The sequence below is a fragment of the Phyllostomus discolor genome, chromosome 5 (assembly GCF_004126475.2).
Source record: "Phyllostomus discolor isolate MPI-MPIP mPhyDis1 chromosome 5, mPhyDis1.pri.v3, whole genome shotgun sequence".
NCBI classification, from domain to species: domain Eukaryota; kingdom Metazoa; phylum Chordata; class Mammalia; order Chiroptera; family Phyllostomidae; genus Phyllostomus; species Phyllostomus discolor.
Window position 1 is genome coordinate 26,156,660 of NC_040907.2, and position 21,430 is coordinate 26,178,089.

Sequence of the window (21,430 nt, forward strand, 5' to 3'; positions counted from 1 at the left end):
AGAAAACTGGTCCCAGTGTTGCCCTGGGACCAGTATGGGACCCAGACTCTTTCCTGTTGTTCTTTGAGCTGCCTGGGAGGAGGGTGCTGGTTTGATGAGGTGATGTCTGGGCTCGAAGCTGAGGGAAGTGGCAACTATGCCGACTTGTGTCTCCTCTGAGAATCAGGCCCCTCCTTTCCTTCCTTTTTCAATCTCAAAATAGTTTTTGGGTCTTTGCTTTTAACTAAAAACATCCAGCAACTGTCACTCTCCTTTAAGCTTAGATGTGGGAAAATTTGTAGGATTAGAGAAGTATCTGGATTTGATATGTTTTCGGGTGAGAGAAGACAGGAGTGAAAGGTCAGTGAGAAAATTGGGTGAGTGGTGCCCTTGCCGCGGGGGCATCTTGGAACATGGGGCTGCTTCTGTTCTCTCTGGTATGATGGAAACTGTTCCTTTCCCCTCAGGTGGCTCTACAGTTTACTCTGTGTGTATCCAAGTCACTGTTCAGTGCCACGAAGTTGACTGTTCTTTTCCCCGGAGAATTGGGCCCTGGTATTAAAAATAACTTTAAAAATGGTAATAGACCCCTCTTTCATCCTATATTGTTATTCTTCACATTATATTTCTTTAACTTCTAAACACCCAGTTCCAGAATCAGTCCCACATTTAGCTGATTCTGAATCTCCACAGTTGCAGAGGGATAAAGTCTAACTTTTCCTGCAGTACATCCTTGGATCTCAGTGCCTCAGCACTGTCACTGTGATCTGCTCACTACCTTCGAGCCAAGTATTGAGATACTTGTTACTTTGTCTCTCACAAGTTAAGATGGAGATTTGATGACATTACTTGGCTTTCTATTAAAAGTTCATGAATGCTTGACAAAATTAGAATTAGATTCAGTCATTCCCCAGTGTCCTTTCCAGTAAGTCCCAGAAAAGCTTTTGACTAAATATTCAGAGCTTGTCTGTATCAGCAAAAACAGGAGGAACATTTAGAAATATGTTTGCTTGTGTGGTGGTGTATTTACAAAGGTCCCCCAAAGGGGCTTTCCTGAAATGTGAGCCTGTATTTGGGCTTAGAAAGAAAGAAATAGGCAGGGCAGGCATGCGTTATTCAGCCCTATATAGTATTTCATACGAAATGAGAAAAGACATATTCAGGTGGAAGCTGCTGCTTCCTTTTCCTGTGCATTAATGGTAATGACATTTCTAAACCACTAATCATTAATATTGATTAATATTTTTAAAGTTTATCATCAATATAGAATTTTCTGTGGAATGTAAGAGTCATAGTTCTATCTTTAAGTGCTTTATTTTTTATGTGTTAGGAATATTCATAAATAGGCATAAATGCATTGAAATAAAAAGAAAAATGCTTCATAAAAGCTTTTTATTTCTATGATACAGCTTTAATTCTAGTAACTAATAGTTATATTGGGAATGTACTATGTTCAGTTTATCTGTAAAATTAGAGCAGTGGTATATCAATTGGAGACTATGGATAGCAAAGCTTCCACAGAAGTACATAAGAGATTCTGCACCCATTTAACTATAATTTCAATTTTAAGGCATAGTTTATTTTGTAATGTATTTTTTTTAAATGTACATTCTAATGTACTACTTTCCTTTGGACATCACCAGAACAAAGTTTCTCCGTCAGTTTTGTGTATATATTTATACTGCTTACAAAATGTACACCTGATTAAAAAGGGGAAGATTGTCTCTTCTAATCTGTTTTTTATTTAATTGGAAGTGTATATATTCTTGCATAACATACTGTTAAACATAGATCCTGTGCCTGAATTCTAGGCAAGGCTCAGTTGTATGGGATCAAGTCCTCTTTCTATAATAGTGAGTGGGTAACCCACATCTAAGTGATAACATTTGTAATATTGGCCTAGTGTGTACTAAAGGTTTTCGTGCTTACTGTTTCACTTTTCTACTCACATTTATATATTATAAGAAATATACGCCCTGGCTGGTGTAGCGCAGTGAATTGAGCACGGGCTGCGAACCAAAGCATCGCAGGTTCGATTCCCAGTCAGAGCACATGCCTGGGTTGCAGGCCATGGCCCCCAGCAACCGCACATTGATGTTTCTCTCTCTCTCTTTCTCCCGTCCTTCCCTCTCTAAAAAAATAAATAAATAAAATCTTAAAAAAAAGAGAAGTATACATAGCTTTTAGATATTGAAGGTATTTAACTTTGAAGCAAATATTTCTGCTGTCCTTTCAGGCTTGTCTATCAGTTTATTTGAATAATATTCTGAGATTACCAGGCAAACTGTAAAACTATTACTATTTGTTCCTATTTGTGTAAATCAGTTTAGTTTTTTAAATATTTTATTTATTTTTGGAGAGGGGACGGGAAGGAGAAAGAGAGGGAGAGAAACATAAGTGTGTGGTTGCCTCTTGAGCGCTCCCTACTGGGGACCTGGCCCGCAACCCAGGCATGTGCCCTGACTGGCAGCCATTTGGTTCACAGGCTGGCGTTCAATCCACTGAGCCACACCAGCCAGGACTGTATAAATTAGTTTAATAGGATAGTTCTCTGCAATAAAACACAACATAGAAATAAATTGGATGCTGAGGTTGATATAACTGTAATTAGTCTCTAATTTCAAAAAAAATTACCTGATATTATTTGGTTTTAACATAAGTAACATATATTTGGACCTCTAAAAATGATTTATGCTATTAAATACTGCATTTCTGTGTTCTTTATATGTGAGTTCCATATAAGATTTGTTTGACAAAGGGTTCTCTTGTCAGAGTTGAAAACCACTATGCGGATAGCTTCTGAGGTTCCTTTCAGCACTGCAATTCTAAGATACTGTGTTCTGGTAAATTCTCATTGTTTGCATAGATTTCTTGTTTTCTTCCATCCTTAAAGGTGGTAACATCTTCTGTTTTGCTGTTAGAGGTGGAAGGGACTTAACTAGTCTAGCCTCTTATTTAATTTTATCCTTGTCAGAAGTCATGCTTCCTTTGCTTGAAGGTCTGTGATTGTTGAACATACATTCTTTGGACTATTCATTGTGTTGGTAACTGGAGAGTTCATTTTTAAGCTGAAACTTGCCTTTTTGTTAGGTCCATTATGCAAATTTGGCCTAGCAAGTATCAGTCTACTCTCCTAGGTGTTAGGCTTGCTTGTATTTGAAGGCTATCTTCTCTAGCCTAGCGACTTCCCTTTTCATTACTATGTATTGATTTCCTAATTTCTTATCTATCTAGTATTCCCTTCGGACAGTTAAATTGTTTTTGCTTTGAAAATGTGGCAGCTCTGTGTGTGTAGACAGGTAAAGGGAGCGCAGCAAAAACATGGGGGGAGAAATCACTGATTTTTCCTTAGCTTTTCCCCCCTCTAGATGTTATGGGGTCTACTGGTGAGATCTGGTCATATAAGTACATGGCTTTTGCAACTATGTTCCCAAGTCACCATCTCTTCTGCAGATGGAAGCAAGATACAGGATAACATAGTTTGTACTGAAGCCATGTAATACCCATAAGAAAGAGCTTAGCATCTAGTCTTTAGAATTATAGTTTTCAATACACCCTATCCACACTTGCATTCACATACATTATTCTGATTTCCCAAACTTCCTCCTGTTTTAGTTTGTGTCTTTATTTTTTCTCTCTAGTAGTTGAAATAATCTTTCTCACCCCATCCCCAACCACCACTCCTAATCTGTAGCCGGAGTGAGCTTTCTAAGATACAGAGCTGTCTGTGTCACTCTCCTGCTTAAAAACCCATCTGTGCCTCCCTCTGTTTTTAGAAGAAAAGTTCAAACTCTACAGCAGGACATAAAAGGGTTTTCATGATGATCTGCCCCCTGCCTATTTCACTAGTTTCATTTCCTGTTTTGGCCTTACAAACACCTAGTACTCCAGCATCTTTTAAAACACTTGTGCATCTCTACCTGAAATGCCTGTGCCCTCTTTTCAACTGCACTACCTTGATATCTGTCCTTCAGGTAAGTACTTATCACCTCTGGAAAGCCTTCCTTGACTGAAATAAGATTTCCTCTTCTGTGCTCTAGCAGCACTGTTGTACTTCTTCAAATCGGTAGTTTTCTCCTCTAGTTTGTCTTTCTCCATTAATTAGATTCTGTTAGACGGTAAGATCTTTAAGAACAGGGATTCTTCCTCATCTCAGTTTCTCAAGTGTCTGAGCCAAAATAGGTGTCAGTAAATGTTACCTGAACTAATAAATAAAGAAATTAAGATAGCATTAGACATAAGCTATAGCAATTTAACCATGTCCTATTCATTTGTGTATTTATAGGGTATGGCTTAGCCTGATGTTGGGTGCTCATTATAGGTTAATGGAAGGACACAGAGTTGCTCTGTGTTTTACTTTATTAATGCCTCACATTGTGGTAATGTGAACAGGAGAGGAACTGTATAGTTACTTGAGAAGAACATTTGCATTTTTGTCTTGGCAAAAGGACAAAATTTTTCCTCTCTAGGGTCTTGTTTTCTTTATCTATAAAACAAAAGGGTTGGACAATCCAATCTCTGAAGGGGTTTTTCCTTTTAAAGCATCTCCACCACACTATAGAGTCATATTGGACTTAAGATCAGTTATAAAATGGCCATATTCTGTACATGATTATTGTTGTCTCTCCTCCAGAGACTATTGTGCCTTTGGATTTCTTGAACGTCAGCATAAGAATTATAGGTATTGTAGTTAAATTTTGTCCTGTGAGATTTGGTGCAGTTTTTTGAGATTTCTTTAAACTTTGATTCCACTTATCCTCTGTGCATCTTCCATTTGTATTATCTAAAAATTTGTTAGTGTATAATAGGCACTCAATAAATAGTTAAGTAGTTGATCATATATGAAATATATCTTTGCTTAAATAACTAAAGCATTAGGTGTTTTAATTAAGATGAAATCTTTCCCTAGCCCCCCCTTCCCCCCACCCCCTGCCAAGATTTGTACAGTGTGGTAGAAAGACCATTGAACTTGGAGTCAGAAGATCTGGGTTCCAAGTCCTGGCTCTTTTGCTTACTATATGATGTTAGACAGGTCACTTAGTTCTTTTGGACTTCAAATTTCCAATCTGTGAGAGAAGAAAGAAGTTCTCTAATTTTCTGTGGTTCTGACAGTGTGACCATCTAGCTCACACTTGTGTCACAGGTGGGCACAGTTAACCAGGTTCTTAGTGATCGGGACAAAGAATTGAACTGAACACCCAGAGTTTATAGCAGAGAACATGGGAGCAGGCCAACTCCAACCAGAGATTAACCTCATGGGCTGGAGGGACTCTATTCGTATAGGGCGATCCTTCCTGGCTAGTTTTGGTGGGCTTTTACTGAGTATGTACAAGTAGTTGTATTACTTTAAAGCTACCACTCCTTCTCCTGGGGTCTCCCTGTACTAGGTTCACCTTTCCCTTCGCCAGAGAATTATAGCTCGCTATGTTAGAGATTGGTGGAAAGGAAAGGAATTATTTATTCAAGTTATACAGGCTAAAAGTAATGACTTAATGTCTTCATCAAAATCCCAAAGTCCCTTAAAACACCCACAAACACACACAGTCCTTCCTCCCTTTGCCCAATCTGGGGTACCTCAGGGTACCCCAGGGAAAGAAATAGAAGTCCATGGTTTAGGCAGCTCCCGGTTCTTCCCAGTAATCTGAGCTTGGCTGGTAGGCCTTCCTCAGTTCCCAGCACCATCAGCTGTGTTGCCAGGATCTCCAGCTAAAGCCGCGTGGTGATTCTTTGCTAAAGTTGCATGGTGATTCTTCTCATGGCTGTGGGGTGGGGGTGGGGGGTCCTCCTGTGCCAAAAGTGTGTGGTTCTTCTTACATGGCTGTAGGTGCGTGGTCCTCTCTCCACTGCCACAGCCGCGTGGCTCCTCATGGCTGCAGGAGTCTCCACTCAGCCAAAACTGCATGATTCTCCCTCCAATGGCTGCCCGAGTCTGGGTTTAAATATCCTTCCAGCTTTACTGGGCTGCCATCCATGAGTCTGCACAGGAATGGCCCCATGTTGTGGAGCCAGTCATCTCCAAGCTCTCACACAGGTGCTGTAACTAGGGGGAGTTGCCCCTCAGTTACATCTTGGGTGGAAGTCACTTCCATTCCCCTGGCTCAGAGCATGGCCACAGCTATTTAACATATCTATGTTAAATGCAACCAGTTAAAGGTTATAGATATGTTAAATGACCATGCCAGAGGTTAGCTGCAAAGCTTGTTGCTATGCAAAACAGCTCTCAATGGCCCTGCTCCATGTGTCCCTTCCCTCAACCCATACCTGTGGTGGAGGGTGAGGACATCCTATATATCTTTCGAATATTTCCTGGACACCTTGAGTTCTGAACCCCATTACAAATCCTTCTTTTGGGGACCTCCTGGCTGCACCCTCCTACACTTGGATGAGGAATGGAATTGTGGCTGAGCAGGCTGTGAGTCTGGGGTCAGACTGCCTGTGTGTTCATTGTAGCTCTTGCCTTTACTCGCAGAGTAACATTAATATGTTTGGTCCTTTGTTTTCTTATCTGTAAAATGAAGTTAAAAATAATGCATGGTTTTTTTTAGTTATTTCTTAGAACACATTCTGTACGTGGTAAGGACTATTTATTGTTTGCTATCATTGTTATAATTTTTTAAAACTAAAGATATCACTGAAGACAGTATTTCTCTTGTGGGCTGCTAGGAGAAAATATATATGCTCATTTTGACAATTGGGAAATAAGAAAGGTACTAGAAACCAATGTGGGAATATATAAAAATATTAGTGATATATTATGAATCATTCATTGTGTTACATATTAGAAGGACAGATTTCTATATCAGCTTTAATATCCTTAAATAATGGGTGACTTTGGCATTTTAGGAAATAAATATATAACTTTAATTTTCTGTGCTATTGTAAGAAAGCCAGTAGCTATAAATTCTCAGATAACTTAAAAAATTTTGTTTTTAATCCTTACCCAAGGATATGTTTTTTATTGATTTTAGAGAGAGAGGGAGAGAAAGTGAGAGCGAAGGAGGAAAGGGAGAGAAAGAAAATGAGGTAGGGGGGAGAGACAGAAAAACATGGATCAGTTGCTTCCCATACGTATTCGTACCCTTGACCAGGGATCAAATCTGCAACCTAGGTATGTGCTCTCACCAAGAATCAAACCCACGACCTTTTGGTGTATGGAGCGAGCTACCTGGTCAGGGCACTTCTCAGATACATGTGGAAATACTGGTTTGCACCTCTTCCTTTCAGTCAACATTTTAAAGATCCACATGTAGCCTTTTCTAACATCCCTGGACATCTAGTGAACTATGAAATGACTAAAAGTTGGATAAAAACAGAGGGGAATGGCTTGGATAATCACTATACAGGTTGGTCTCCTTTGGGTAATTTAGAGCTTGCTGATTGTCTTAATCAAAGTCCTCTCTCTGTTGTCAGCAACAATTTCCTCTTTGATTCTTAAGAACTCCTGGGAACCTGAAGGGAAGGCCTATCTCCTGGCAGCTAGATTGACCTTGTTCCCAACACTGCCCCCTACTTTTCTTTCATTTGTAGTACCTTCAGATGAGACAGTTCTGCTTGGATGCCAGGGAAGTGAGGAGAAGGCAGGCTTTGGTTCATCTTCCTCAAACCTTATCCAGTAATGATTATTTTGATTTTTGGAGACCAAAATTACTATTTCTAGAATTTGCCCCACATGTTTGTTTGGAACATGCCCTAAATCTCTAGTTGGCCATAGTCAAGTATTTTTATTTCTTAACCTTCCCAGGAATATTTCACCTTCTTACATAACATAGCCTGTTTAGTTATTCTGGTTTAGGTCCCTGTCGGAAACAGCAGGGTATAACAGGAGACATAGCTTTGGAGCTGGATAGAGGATATGAAATCTTGGTCAAGTTATTCAACCTTTTTAAGTCTTAGTATTTTTATCTCTAAAATGGAAATGGTAATGTTTTTGGTAGAGAATTGCAGTTGGGATTAAATGAAGTGATATTTAAAGTTTTTAGCATGTTAAGCCCTGGCTGGTATAGCTCAGTGGATTGAGCAGGGGCTGCAAACCAAAGGGTCGTTAGTTAGATTCCCAGTCAGGGCACACGCCTGGGTTGCAGGCCAGGCCCTCAGTGCGAGCCATGTGAGAGGCAACCACACATTGATGTTTCTCTCCCTCTCTTTCTCCCTCCCCCCCCCCCCAAAAATAAATAAATAAAATCTTTTAAAAAGTTTTTAGCACATTATCTGTGAACTTACAGTAGATACTCAGTTAATTTTATCTTAGGTTATTGAGTGCCTTATAAATGTGTTAGAGCCTGGGATATAAAGACAAAAGACAGTCCCTGCATGCGAGGAATTTCAGTCTGATAGAGGAAAGGGTTAACTAAATTTGGATAGGGAAATGTTTATTTCCTTCCTATTCTTTCTTCCGTATTTCTTATGCATTTGTTTTCCTAGGACAATGCAGATTCTAGGAGGGCCCTTCCTCTCCATGGCTGACTAAGAAGAATCTATTAAGAGGAACAAACTGAGTAGAGTTGTCACAGGTTATCGGGGTGACTGGGAGCTTAGTCAAGGAGAAGGATAAAGTCAGCTGTGAGTCCCGTTATTAGTAAGTAGTAACAGGATTATTAGTAGTTTGTAGGTGGGAGGGATGCCCAGGAGGGAATAAGGGATGCTGTCAGGGGACTGAAGCTGGTCACACACAGGGCTTGTTTAAACTGAATGGCCTGCTAGGCAAGCTCCTGTTTACTTGTTTTCACCTGTAGTCTTTCAGGCTAATCTCTAGAAACTGGCTTTCCTGGGTGCTGCCCCTCCCTCCCTGCCTTCAGGAACAGGATTGGAAGTAGCATTAGCCTGAAGAAGCCATTCTATTTAGGGAGCTGGAGCAGAGGGCCAATGATTAGGCCCTTATCTGTAGTGGGGCCTTTCTGAGTGGTGTGGGGCCAGGAGTGGGGAATCTGTCCTGACTTGGACAGAAGCTCGACTTTTCTGTCCCCTGGTTGGGTCAAAATTGAGAAGCAATAGATGGGCGGGGCTATCTGAATGAAAAAGGCCTCATTGTGTTTCTTCAGCATTCCAGTGTCTGGTACAATTAGCCAAGACTCAGAAAACAAGCAGGCTGCCTTCCACTGATGGATGAAGGGATTTCTGGCACAGCTGAGTTAAGTGCGCTGATTTCTAAGGCAAAGTGGGATGGTCTGGGAAGAGGAAGAGGACTTTGGGATGACATTTCTGGTTGGATGAGGGGAAGGAATGGAGCACCAAGCAAACAGTATTTTTGAAGTTGATGAAATCTGCTGTGTAATCTACTTGAGAGGCTGGCTGGGGCTGGGCAACTCTGTAAAGAAGGTGAAATCATTGGGGAGAGATGGTGACTCTTCCCTTTGGGCAGCTGTAAATGTGGGGAACTGAAGCTTCCTTGCAATGCAGGAAGCTATTGGCAACAGACAGTATATGGGCTGGCTCCACTAGGGTCTCTCCCACTGTGGGACCTTGTCAGTTGGTTAACACTCTATATGTACTTCTGCCTGAGAAGAGGCAAGCCCAAGGAACGGTTGTTGGGCAATGGATGCACTGTTCCTGACTTGGCAGTAAGCCATTCTACTTCACCAGCTCTCCTGCAATTGTTTTAAGTTTCACCAGGTCACAAGCTGCTTCTGCTCTGCAAACCGAGGGTAAACCAAAGACTGACTTCTGCCTGCTGAGGTTTACTCACTAAATAACTTGGCTGTGCTTTTACACATGAAGCTGCCACCCCTGCTGCTGATCTGAAAACACTGAGCTGGTGCTGCTTTTGAATAGTATGCTATTTGCCTGAAGACCTGGACCCGGTTTTTGGGAAATGCCCTAGGGAGGAGCTTCCTCTCTGACCTCAAGGCGGGGAGGAGGTCAGTAGGAAGTGGAGGGCGGAGCCACTTCTCTGTACTTCTGCTGTCTCTTTATGTTCATCAAACAGCTCTTTGGCTGCCTGTCTTCTGTTCACTTTGAAGCCTGTTTTGAGGAGCTACAGAGGGGGCACAGGCAACTAGCTGGACGTTCTTTGGGACATCCTCCTTTTAGGTGAGGTCAGCAGACACAGGGGTGCCATGTGGCCCAGTTACCAAGATGAGCACAAGTTCAACGCCCACCTGGTTTGTCGCATGTGCTGTATGGGTTAGTATGTGAAGTTTTTTTCTTTTCCTGGCCCTATTAATCCTAAATAGCCCTTGCTCTCATTGACTCATAGGATTGCATGGGCTTTGAAGCCTGGTAGGCATTACAACCTTTGGGCATGTTAAAGTGTGCCGTGGAATAGACTGAGGTGCCCTACTTCCTGGGGAACTTCTTAAGCTTGTAGTGACTGGCAGTTAAGAGCCTAAACTTTGAGTGTGGGACTTTTTTATAGTGACTGAATTCATGCTAATGCCTCTGCTGGTATCAGGAAACCACTTTTCAGTTTAAGTTGCCTGGTTCTGAAAGTGCAGGGTATATTTTTAGCAGAAGTTGGTTGGTTACGGAGTCCACCTCTGAGCAGACATGGGTGATGGAGGGGGGGTAATAAGGGAGGAGTCATGACGTAGGTTTCCTCTTTGGAGTCCATTACTAATTCTCTGACACTTATTCTTTTCTGACAGCAAAGAGGAGGGGAAAGACTTGAAGGTGGTCTTGTTTGCTGTGGCTTAGATCTCTCTTGATAAAGGAGAAGAGTTCATTTAGATATGTTCTGTGATCTTGAGCAAGTGGCCTAACCTTTTTGGCCACAGGTTTCCTTGGCTTCCAACTGTAGGATGTACATATTGGTGAAACATTAAGTCATCAATTCTGGGTAAAATAAAAAGATAAGGAAAATGCAGTGTGCTTTTCATAAAGTTTAACTTATTTAAAGAACTATCCTTTATTTTGAAATTGTTCTTCCTACTTTTTTGGTATCAAAATGAAAATGTTAGATGGTGGTTTTTCATTTTTATTTATTTTTAAAGATTTTATTTATTTTAGAGAGAGGAGAAGGAAGGGAGAAAGGGAGAGAAACATCAGTGTGTGGTTGCTTTTCACGTGCCCCCTACTGATGACCTGGCCTGCAACCCAGGCATGTGCCCTGACTGGGAATCGAACTGGTGACCCTTCGGTTTGAAGGCCAGCACTCAATCCACTGAGCTACACCAGGCAGGGCTGGTAGTTTTTCAGATATCTTTATTTAGCAAAAGAAAAAGTTGAGAACTTTATGTTAGGTTTTCTAATTTATTTTGAATACTTACTGGTTTGTGAAATATGAGTTTGAGAATTCCTGGATGGATGATAATGAAATATCTTTTGATTTTATACTCTGCATCTCCAAAGCAGGAACAAATTGTGACCCAAATAGCCAGATTTTCCCTAAAATTGAAATCGCTGGGACCTCAGAAGAAGTCTCAGAAGGGGAGTAGCAGAGCGAGGGTTCTGATCCTGTCTTCTGTTAGACCAGTACTAGTACTGCCAAATATTTAAGTGTTTCTTGAGGAAAAAAACAGGTACTGTAATAATGCTTGAGACACAAGAGGGAAAACTTTATTCAGTTATTGCCATGTAGTCTAGCATTTTATCTTCCCAGTAGCATTGAGATTTCCTCCCTGGGATCCAGAGGAAAGAATCTTCTGCATATGAAAATACTTGGAGGTAAAAGGGCCCCTTTTCTGTAATCAACAGAGAAGTGTAAAGAAGTCTAGAATCTGTATTGAAAGTTTCAGGGTAAAAACATACCTGCAGCTCACCCTACTCATTTAATCTCCTGGTAGAATCGGATGGCTAAGAAAATGGACTTGGGCTTCAATCGCCTGTGTGCTGCCCCAGCTCTACTACTTAACATATAGGAACTGGAAAAATTGCTTAATGTCTCTGTGCCTTGCTTTCCGCATTTGTTGAAAGGAGATTAAAATAGGCCCTAACTCATAAAGTCATTATAAGGGTTATAGGATATTAAAGCACTTGGCCCATTGCGAAGCTTCCCTTGTGATTTTGATATGACTGGTTCACAAACTGGTATTTGGGAACCATTAACGTAGTCCAAACTGTTCATTTTATAGTAGAACCTTAGACTCAAGGTGGGGAGATGAGTATCCTATAAGGTAAGAACCAGAGGGAAGGAAACCCAAATTATAGACTTGATTCTGCCCCCATGACCTTGTCTGTGTTCTTATATCTCTCTTGACTTCAGTTTCTTCATCTTGAACATGATTTCTTGAGGATTATTAAGTTTTTTTTTAAAGATTTTATTTATTTATTTTTAGAGAGAGAAGGGAGGGAAATAGAGAGAGAGAAACATCAATGTGCGGTTGCTGGGGGTCATGGCCTGCAACCCAGGCATGTACCCTGACTGGGAATCGAACCTGCGACACTTTGGTTTGCAGCCCGCACTCAATCCACTGAGCTATGCCAGCCAGGGTATTAAGACATTAAGACATAAGGACATTAAGACATAAAGACATTAAATTTCTTTATGTCTTTGTATCTGTGGAGTACTTAGTTTTCCTGAATACGGTACTCTAATAAATACTCCAGAAACTATTGAGCTTTTCTCCCTCTTTCCTTCTCTTATATGGTCCCTCCACCTCTGTGGTTCTTTTCTTTTGCCACCATGCTTACTCCTGGTATATTTTTTTTTAATTTATGCCCTGTACTCTAATTCTTAATAGTGCAAATAATTACCACTAATAAAGTTCAGGTTTTCCTAAGAAAGAACATCAAATTTTAATTTTGCATTGAAGTTTCTTGATTTATCACTCCCCCAAATTCCCAAGTCTCAATTCTCATGCAGACATTCTAAATCTGCAGCAGCCCTTGGTTATAGATGCCTTTAACGAATCCGTATTATAGTTATAGCTTGCACCTCTCCTCTTCCCTTATTTTTTAAAAGTATTTTTTAAGGATTTTATTTATTTTATTTTTTAGACAGAGAGGAAGTGGGGGAGAAAGAGAGGGAGAGAAAGATCAATGTGTGGTTGCCTCTCACACACCCCCTATTGGGGACCTGGCCCACAAGTCAAGGCATGTGCCCTCACTGGGAACCAAACCCTCTATGCTACGGTTCTCAGGCCAGTGCTCAGTCCATTGAGCCACACCAGCCAGGGCTCCTCTTCCTTTCTTTATATAGGATTATATTATGTTGTCTTCCATTAATTTCATGGTGGCAGTAATGTTGTAGTTGAAAGTCCATGACAGACTGAAATTTGAATCTCGGACTGAAATTTGAATCTCAATTCTGCCACTTATGTGTGACTTTGGACAAATTATTAAGAAGCCTTTCTGAGCATCAATTTGAACTATAAAACAAAGATAAATGATGTGTACTTGGTAATTGTGAGGATTAAGTCAAATGCTAAATGAGATAGGCCTTGTGTAGTGCCTGACACAGAGTAAACACAATATATATCTCGGGCAGTCTTACCTCCTAAAGTTGGCTTATATACTTCTGAGGAAGAAATCACTTATAATGATGGTGCCATTGTACATGATTGGTGAGGCAATTTGTTTGATCTCCAATTCATCCTGTTTTCTCTGGGCTCACATGACTGGTAGGAAGCTCCTGGGTCCACATGTGGCAAGAACTTGGGAAAGCTGTAACTGTAGAAGGGATATCCGAGTGGAAATCCCTGCTCCCTGCTGGAAAGCAGTCTTTTAATTATTATTTGAGAATATTTGTTAGTCTGGCTTTGAAAATACCCTTTGACAGTGTCCCAGTAGATATATAACCTTGGCAGATAATGGGCTGTCATTGTATTTGTTAAATGAATGAGTATTCTTTGAGTGCCTACTGTTATCCTAAATGTTGGATACTTAATGAAATTTAAAACATGGTTCTTCATTCCAAAGAGCTAAAAGTTCAGAGAGATAAATGGGGTTTACGTATAGAGCTATCTAACAATAACTTTCATGTGTTGGGTGTCTAGTAACTTGAATAAACACAGGTATCTGCAGGCATCCAGAGATGTTAGCATGGCCAGAAAGGTGTTAAGGAAGAAGTGGGGCTTCAGTGGATCTGGTAAGGAGGCTCTAAATTACTGTATTTTTTGGACTGTAAGATGCACCTTCTCCCCAAATTTGGGAGGAAAATGGGGGTGTGTCTTACAGTCTGAATGTAGCTTACCTGGCTCACTGTGGGGGGGTGGCAGTGGTGGAGTGGGGTGACAGGTTATTAAATATTTTACCACATGTTTTTGCTTCAAAATTTTTTTCCCCTATTATCCTCCTCTAAAACTTAGGTGCATCTTAAGGTCCAGTGCATCTTATACTCCTAAAAATATGGTAGATGAGCCAGGGAGGATAGATATATATTCCATCAGGGGGAAGAGGGTAGACAAAAGCAAGAATGTGAAAGTTAAGTTTGGAAACAATGAGATGAGAAAGATCCTAGCTGATTCATGCAGGGGAGAGTCTAAAGATAAAATTGTGAGAGTAGATAGGTTGTACTTTTTTCAGGTCTGAGGCCATGTCTTACCTTTATTTCCTCCAACCACCTAACACATGGTGAATAAAAAGTGGAATTGAATTTCATAGAGTTGTAACGGGCTATGGAAACTAAGGAGCTGGACTTGCCCCTCTGGTCTTCTAGAAGACATGAAAGGATTTTTTGAATAGAGAGGTGATATGGGCAAAGTGGTAATTTAGGAAGACTTATTGAAATAGGCTATCTGCTCTATTTTCGACAACCTCAGCTGTTAACTGTTAGCCTCGGATATGTACCTTCAATTCTGACTGCTCTTCTGAACTCTACCTAAGGTTTCAACTATCTGCAAGAAGGTACTAAAACCCCATTGTTTTTCTTCTGCTTTATCTAACCTACTCCTTATTTAATCTGTGCCGCTTATTTTCCTTATCTCCTGGTACAACTCCCCCCTCTTAGTTGTTCTAGAAATTATCCTTTTGCTGAACATACCTATCTAGTTGATAGTTAAGGGCTGTTGTGTCTGCCCCTACATTGTCATGCAGATCTACCTGTCCTCTTTACATTCCTACTGCCTATGTCCTACTTCAAGGTCTTAGATTTATTTCTTGTTTGTCACAGGAGACCCCTAACTAGTTCTACTTCTTAGTATCTTTCTGCTGCAGTACGGCCTTTAGTCCAGTGCCAGATTAATCTTTCTAAAACACCCTTTGGTTCAGAAAATTTCAGTGGTATCTAACCTTTTATCTGCTGAATTAAATGCATACTCCTCTAGCTTTCTGGAGTGATACGACCTCAAGTAACCTTGTTAGCTTTCTTTCTCATTACATTGCTAAGTGTACACTGTGCTTAGCTACACCATTTCCTAAAACACTTCCTGTGTACCTCTTTATCTTTAAATCCCTGCTCATGCTATTTCTTTAGTTTGGAATTGCCTAACCCCTTTTGGGACTGCCAAAATCCTATTTGTCATCCAAGGTTTAGTTTAAACACCATGCCTTTCATGAGTTCTACTCCTCTGTCAGAATTAATCAGCTGTGTTTATCAACATGATTTGATGCAGCTTGTTATTTGTTTGGTGTGTTATTTGCTTGGTGTTTTTGTTAATTATTTACATGTTGGTCTCTGTCACTAGATTGTAAACTCCATAAGGTCAAGGAAGAGGTCAAGAGAGTCAGAATAGTCTGACTCTCTTTCTCTTTTCTGTCAGCTCAGGTATATAGTGTTTAGATTTCCAGGTGGTTGGTGCTTCTTGAGGTTCTTGAACCATTTGTGATTTTTCTCTGCCCTTCAGGGAAACAAGCAAAGGCTGCTTTCTCATTTGCTTTTTAAATAATACATAATGCACTGGGACAGTGTTGTAGGCTATGTTGGATCAGAACACAGAACTTTGTGTCTCAAATGTGGGCGTTCATTCCAACCCTGGGTCTATTCTTTAATTGCTCCTAATAGAATAGGACAGATAGACAAGCTGACCTAAACTAGTGTATGCAAAGGATGGGAAAATCTCCTAGAGTAGGTAATAGTTGAATGCTGAAGAGTAGTCAGCGAAGGGGAGGAAATTGTTCATAATCTCATTATCTTTTAAGTTTCATCTGTATCTGCAGTTACAGGATTTTTCATTTCTAAGAATGTTTTTTCTCTCTTTATAAAGAATTTATTTATTTATTTGTTTGTTTGTTTATTTATTTTTAGAGAGAGGGGAAAGGAAGGAGAAAGAGAGGGAGAGAAACACCAATGTGTGGTTGCCTCTCGCACTTCCCCCACCTTGGGACCTGACCCCACTACCCAGGCATGTGCCCTAACTGGGAATCAAACCAGCAACCCTTTGGTTTGCAGCCTGGCACTCAGTCCACTGAGTCAGGGCTGTTTTAGGTCTTATGTAGAGCTTTAGCTGTTAGAAGCCACGGGAGATACAAAAAAAGTAAAGTGTGGTCTCTTTCCTTAAGGAGTTTATGATCTTATTGGTGATGTAAGAGTAAACATATTAAAAGTTCAGAGCTCTGTATAATTATATAAGTGCTGATGGAGTGATTAGCATAGTAGTACCATAAAACTTTGGAGAACAAAGAGACTGTTGAGAACTGGAGTTGTCAGGAAAGGTTACCAATTTTTCTCAAACACAAATCTGATCATGTCATTCTCCTATTGAAAATCTTTCAAGGTGTCCCTTACCTTCCCCTTACCAGTTTCTTGGTGATAAAATTTGGACTCCTTGGCTTGTCATGAAAAGTCATAATTTGGTCCATGGAATCCTATCTAGTTTTAAGTATCACCACTACCTAATACATCTATCTTTCAACCATCCTTAATACTGTGCTGTTCTTTGAACATAAGCTCCTAGTGAATTTGCATGAGGTAGTAGCTTTGTCCCTTCTCTTTCTGGCTCACTTCTCATCTTGTAAGGTTTAGGGAGAGTCACTCATTGGGAACTTCCACTAACTTCTCATGCTTTCCTCCCCTTCCCAGGTAGGCGATTACATTCTTGAGCACTCTAAACTTACTCTTTTACAGCACTTATCAAATTGTATTGAAGGTATTTCTGTTTTCTGTTAGACTGTCATCTCTTTCAAAGGTAGGGACTGATTTTGTATAACACAGGATGTTCCAAGTAGCCTAGATCCTTAATGGAGATTTATGCAAAGAATAAATGAATGAATTAATGAGTTGGATTTTAAAGAATAAATGGCATTTGGAGAGATGGAGAGGAAGAAAGTAGCATACCATGAGGAGAAAATAAATAGTATGAGCAGTGTGTCAGTGATTTAGATGAGACTAGTTGCAAGCTGATTCTGATTCAGGCTGTGGATGATACAGGCTTGGAAAGGATGATGATAATCTTGAATAACTGAATCAGCATCTAAAAAGATCAAGTGATCAGAATGACAGTGGTTAGATCTAATAAAAATCCTGGTTTCAAATTAGCTGTAGGACTCTATGGAGTGAAAGGTAGATTAGACTTCAAAAAAAATTCTGGCAGTTTCAAATGAGAGCCAATAGGTAGAATTTATAAAGAAGCAGTTTATGATACTATGGAACTATTAAATTACTATGTGTTCCTTTATGAGGTGACTTTTCTGTTATCTTTTTACTTTTATTTTTCTCAGACAGCTTACCTTCAACATTATTCAGTTTCAGTGTGGCTTCTTTTGTAGATCCTTGGTTTTAATACCTCTGTTTAGCCAGCCTTCAGTTAGTTATTCAGGTTGATTGATCTATAATTTAGTTGTAAATCTAGTTTGGCGCTGGGAGAACTTGAGTGTAGCTCCCACCTTCTCTGTAGACAGTTTGGATCTTCCTCTATTATCTTAAGTTTTAAGCATCAGTGGTGGTGTGGATGTGTGAAGGTTCGGACAGACTTTTTAACCCTGAATATACGATTCTTTTTGCAGAAGGGATTCATGCATTAACAGGGAACTTCTAAGGTCCAATCTAATTCCTAAGTTCTGTGGTCTATAATAGGAAGAGAGAATTGTTCCTTGAAAAGCAGGAAAGGATTCAAGGCTGAAGGGTGTGAAGGTGAAACTATTGAATGACTATAAACTCAGAAAAGTACATAGAAGTGCAGTTCAGCTGGAAGTGGAGAGAGATCCTTCACATTGTTTGGAATGATACCTATGTAGCTGGGGAATCAGAAAGAAGGGAATGCCTGGGCAGTAGAAGAGAACACCTAACTGAAGTTTGTGTGAATTACTAGTGAGCCAGGTTTGTATAATTCTGCCACTTTCTTCTGAAATGTTCTCTGACTTGGAGAAGAAATGGAAGAGTTAAGGAATGGTGATAATTCAGGTTTGGAGATTGTCAAGGTGAGTAGACTAGTCGAAGGTTAGGCAGGTGGGAACTCCTGGGGTATTAGTGATGGCAGCTTTGGATTGCTTAACCATGTTGTCTAGCATAAACTGGGATAATCTTAGATGCTCTTAATAAAATAAAACTGGAGTGATCGAAGGCTAAGAATGATTAGGAAGTATGAAAGGTTAATAAAAAAGACTGCTGAATAGCTGTTTGGAGGAACAAGGCCCAGGATGTGGCAGTGTGGTGGCTGGATATGAATTGGAGATGAAGGTCAGTGGAGTCAAGTAGGCTCAGATGTATTGTCAGAATATATGTTGAAGTAATTTGGGGGTCCTGCCAGAGGGTGCATGTGGAGATAATAATGTGAACCAAGTTGTCAGAAAAGGTTAAGGTAGATTTGCCATATGGAGGGGGGTGGGCAGCCGGGAATGGTTGGTGACAGTGAGGATGATTTGAACAAGATGGTATAGGGAAGGGCATGGGCTTCAAATAAATAGAAAGGAGCAGGGCCAATGAATCAGAGTCCAGGAAGTGGTTCTGGGGAGCTGGCAATTGTGGGAGAAGCTCAGGTGTGGAGCAGTCATTGTCAAGTATTGATAGTTATGTTTCTATTAAAGCAGTGGACAAAATTGAGAATGAAGGAGAGTTTGCCTACAAATAAATGTAGCCTCTGTAAAAGACTTAGGAGAAGGGAGGGGGGAGGAGATGTACAGTGGGGGTAAACTGGGCAGCTTTAAGGTTGACTGCTTGGTAATGGCTGGTGAGGAAATTGGAATGAAGGAATTGGTGGGGGAGGAGACAGAGTGAGTGGAACATTGAGTAGGCAGAACCATGTATGAAGAGTGAGATTTAACCACTGCAGTATGTGTCTCAAATGCCCATGCCACTTCACTCTTTTTGTTGGTTGTATTCACAGCTTTGACTTTTTGGAGCTTGCTGTAGGCGAAGCAGGGAATCACTCTGCTCACTGGGGAATTATGATGCTAAGGAGATTTCACCATGACATGCTTTTTGAGGCACGTGATTCTGTTTAGTCTATGGGGAGAACCCCCCCCCCCCCACCAAGAGCGGAATTTATTTATAAAAATTGTGTGTGTATTCTTACATATTTAAACTTCAGTCATGTTCAAAGTACTCTCCATTTGATGCAATACACCTGTCACATCCCTTTCCCCACTGCTCAAAACAGTTTTTGAGCTAGTTGATTTTGATGCATTTTAGTGCTTTTGCCATTTTTTTGTTCCGCCTCTTCCACATCGGCAAAATGTTTTCCTTTGAGGACTTTTTTTTTTTTATCCAAGGAAACAAAAAAAAAGTCACTCTGGCTTAGATCAGGTGGACATGGGGATCATGCTGTTTTTGGTCAAAAACTGCTGAACACTCAGTGTGGTGTGGGTGGGTGGGTGTGCTCGTAAATCACCCATCCATGAAGTAGGCAAATACGTTGAAAGAGTCTTCAAACAAAACTCACTGAAGCCAAATGCAGCCTCTCACAGCAATGCCAGCTGGTATGCTGATACAGATGGGTTTCTAGAACACTCACCTCGAGGAGGAAGCCTATACTACGAGGGGCCTACCCTCCAGAAGATAATCCTGTGGTTTTTTGGGTCCCCCCTCATATAAAGTAACATGGCCAGGACAGAAGAGAAAGTTCAGACAGGCCAAACCTTCCCAACAACAGGATGCCGTCTTGTAGTTCTGTGGAAGTGTCCTATAGAAGCTGGGGTATGGGAATTTGTCGTCCATGGAATGCCAAATCAGTGCCTTCTATGTTTCTTTTACAGATGAACGGGACCGCGTTCAGAAGAAAACGTTCACCAAGTGGGTCAACAAGCACCTGATGAAGGTAGGACTCCTTCACAGATGTTGCCCTAGCATCACTGGCTGCTTTTAACCTGGATCTATCAGTCCCTTCTCTCAGATAATTTAGATTGCTAGCCTTGTGCTCAAGTTGTTGGAGATACATGTGAGCTTTATTTTTTTAAAATAATGAACATAGTCATAACTATGAAAATTTTCACTGGTCAGTTTTTTTGGTGAGGACAGTAGTACATGCCATTACCTCAGAAGGCTGAGGTTGAGGATACTGTGGGGTGATTCCTAGGATTCAAAGGACACTTTTCAAATTATTTTATAAGCCCCTTTTAAAATTCTCTGTTTAAGTCTGATTACTATGTTAAGGATGGGGCAGAGGGGATACTGTGTTCTCTCTCTCTGCACAATTCTTAAATGTTCAGTTTAAGAATTTTTCATATAGATATGAATGAAACCACTGTGCAGTTTAAAATACAGAACACTTCTAGAATGGCTAGGGTTGGAGACAGATTTTATTATTTTTAAGCATAGAAGAAACCAAGGCTGAGACATGTTAAGGACCCACCTAAGGATAAACAGTATGACGAACATGGCCGTCAGGATTTGCAAAAAACGTTTTTGCGTTATAATCATTATTGCTCTGGGAAAGATCACCAATGACCTCATAATTGCTATATCTAGTAGTCTCTTTTTACCTTTCTCTCTTATTTGATTTCTCTGTAGCATTTGATATTTGTTGACTAACTTGCTACTCCTTAAAGCCTTCTCTCACATTGGCTTCTAGGACACTGCTCTTACTTGAATTACTTCTTCCCATTATGAATGCCTTTTTCCTGCCTCTTTCACTGGCTTTTCTCCCTGTCTGACTCCTTCGTGTCAGTGTTCCCCAGGGTCCTAACCTTGGCCATTTCCTTGTTTTGTCCTCTGTTCTGCTTTGGTCTGGTTGCATGGAATGCAAGGAAGTACAAGTAGAAAAGGGTACGGGGGATCTCACAGGATCTGATGTACAGATGCAGCTGGGCTTTATGAAAGTTTATTGAGCAGCTAGCTACTCTTTTTTCATGAGACCTTGTAATCCCTCATTTAAATTTTTTTCTGTATTTCTCTTACATTCATTTCTTCACATTTCTCCCATTGCTTGTGTGTGAGCTGTCCTTCAAATGGTGATGCAAACCACTGCAACTATGTGATTCTAAAGACACATACAGAAACTTCCTGATTGGCCGGGGTTTTCTATTCCTCCATGGGTCAGATGTCCATTTGTAGATGGACTATGGGAGATGGTTACATAAATCAGACGTGGCTCCTTAGGGCCACTTGTTTAATGGGCACTGCAGGTGACAGTGATTTTCAAACTATAAGATGTAGATAAGGAGGTGATGATAGAGCCTTTTCCTGAATTCTTTCCTAAGCCAAGGACCTGCATATCTCATGGTGTGCTAGACACATTCACCTGGGTGTTACCCAGATATATCCTAT

General features: G+C 40.5%; 1 protein-coding gene across 1 annotated transcript in view; it reads left to right on the top strand.

Annotated features, from left to right (window-relative positions):
- Nucleotides 1–21,430, top strand: part of MACF1 (microtubule actin crosslinking factor 1) — a 325,706-nt gene that overhangs the window by 103,691 nt on the left and 200,585 nt on the right. Inside the window, 1 exon segment of the mRNA XM_036027482.1 lies at nt 19,921–19,982. Coding sequence (XP_035883375.1) covers nt 19,921–19,982 — 62 coding nt within the window.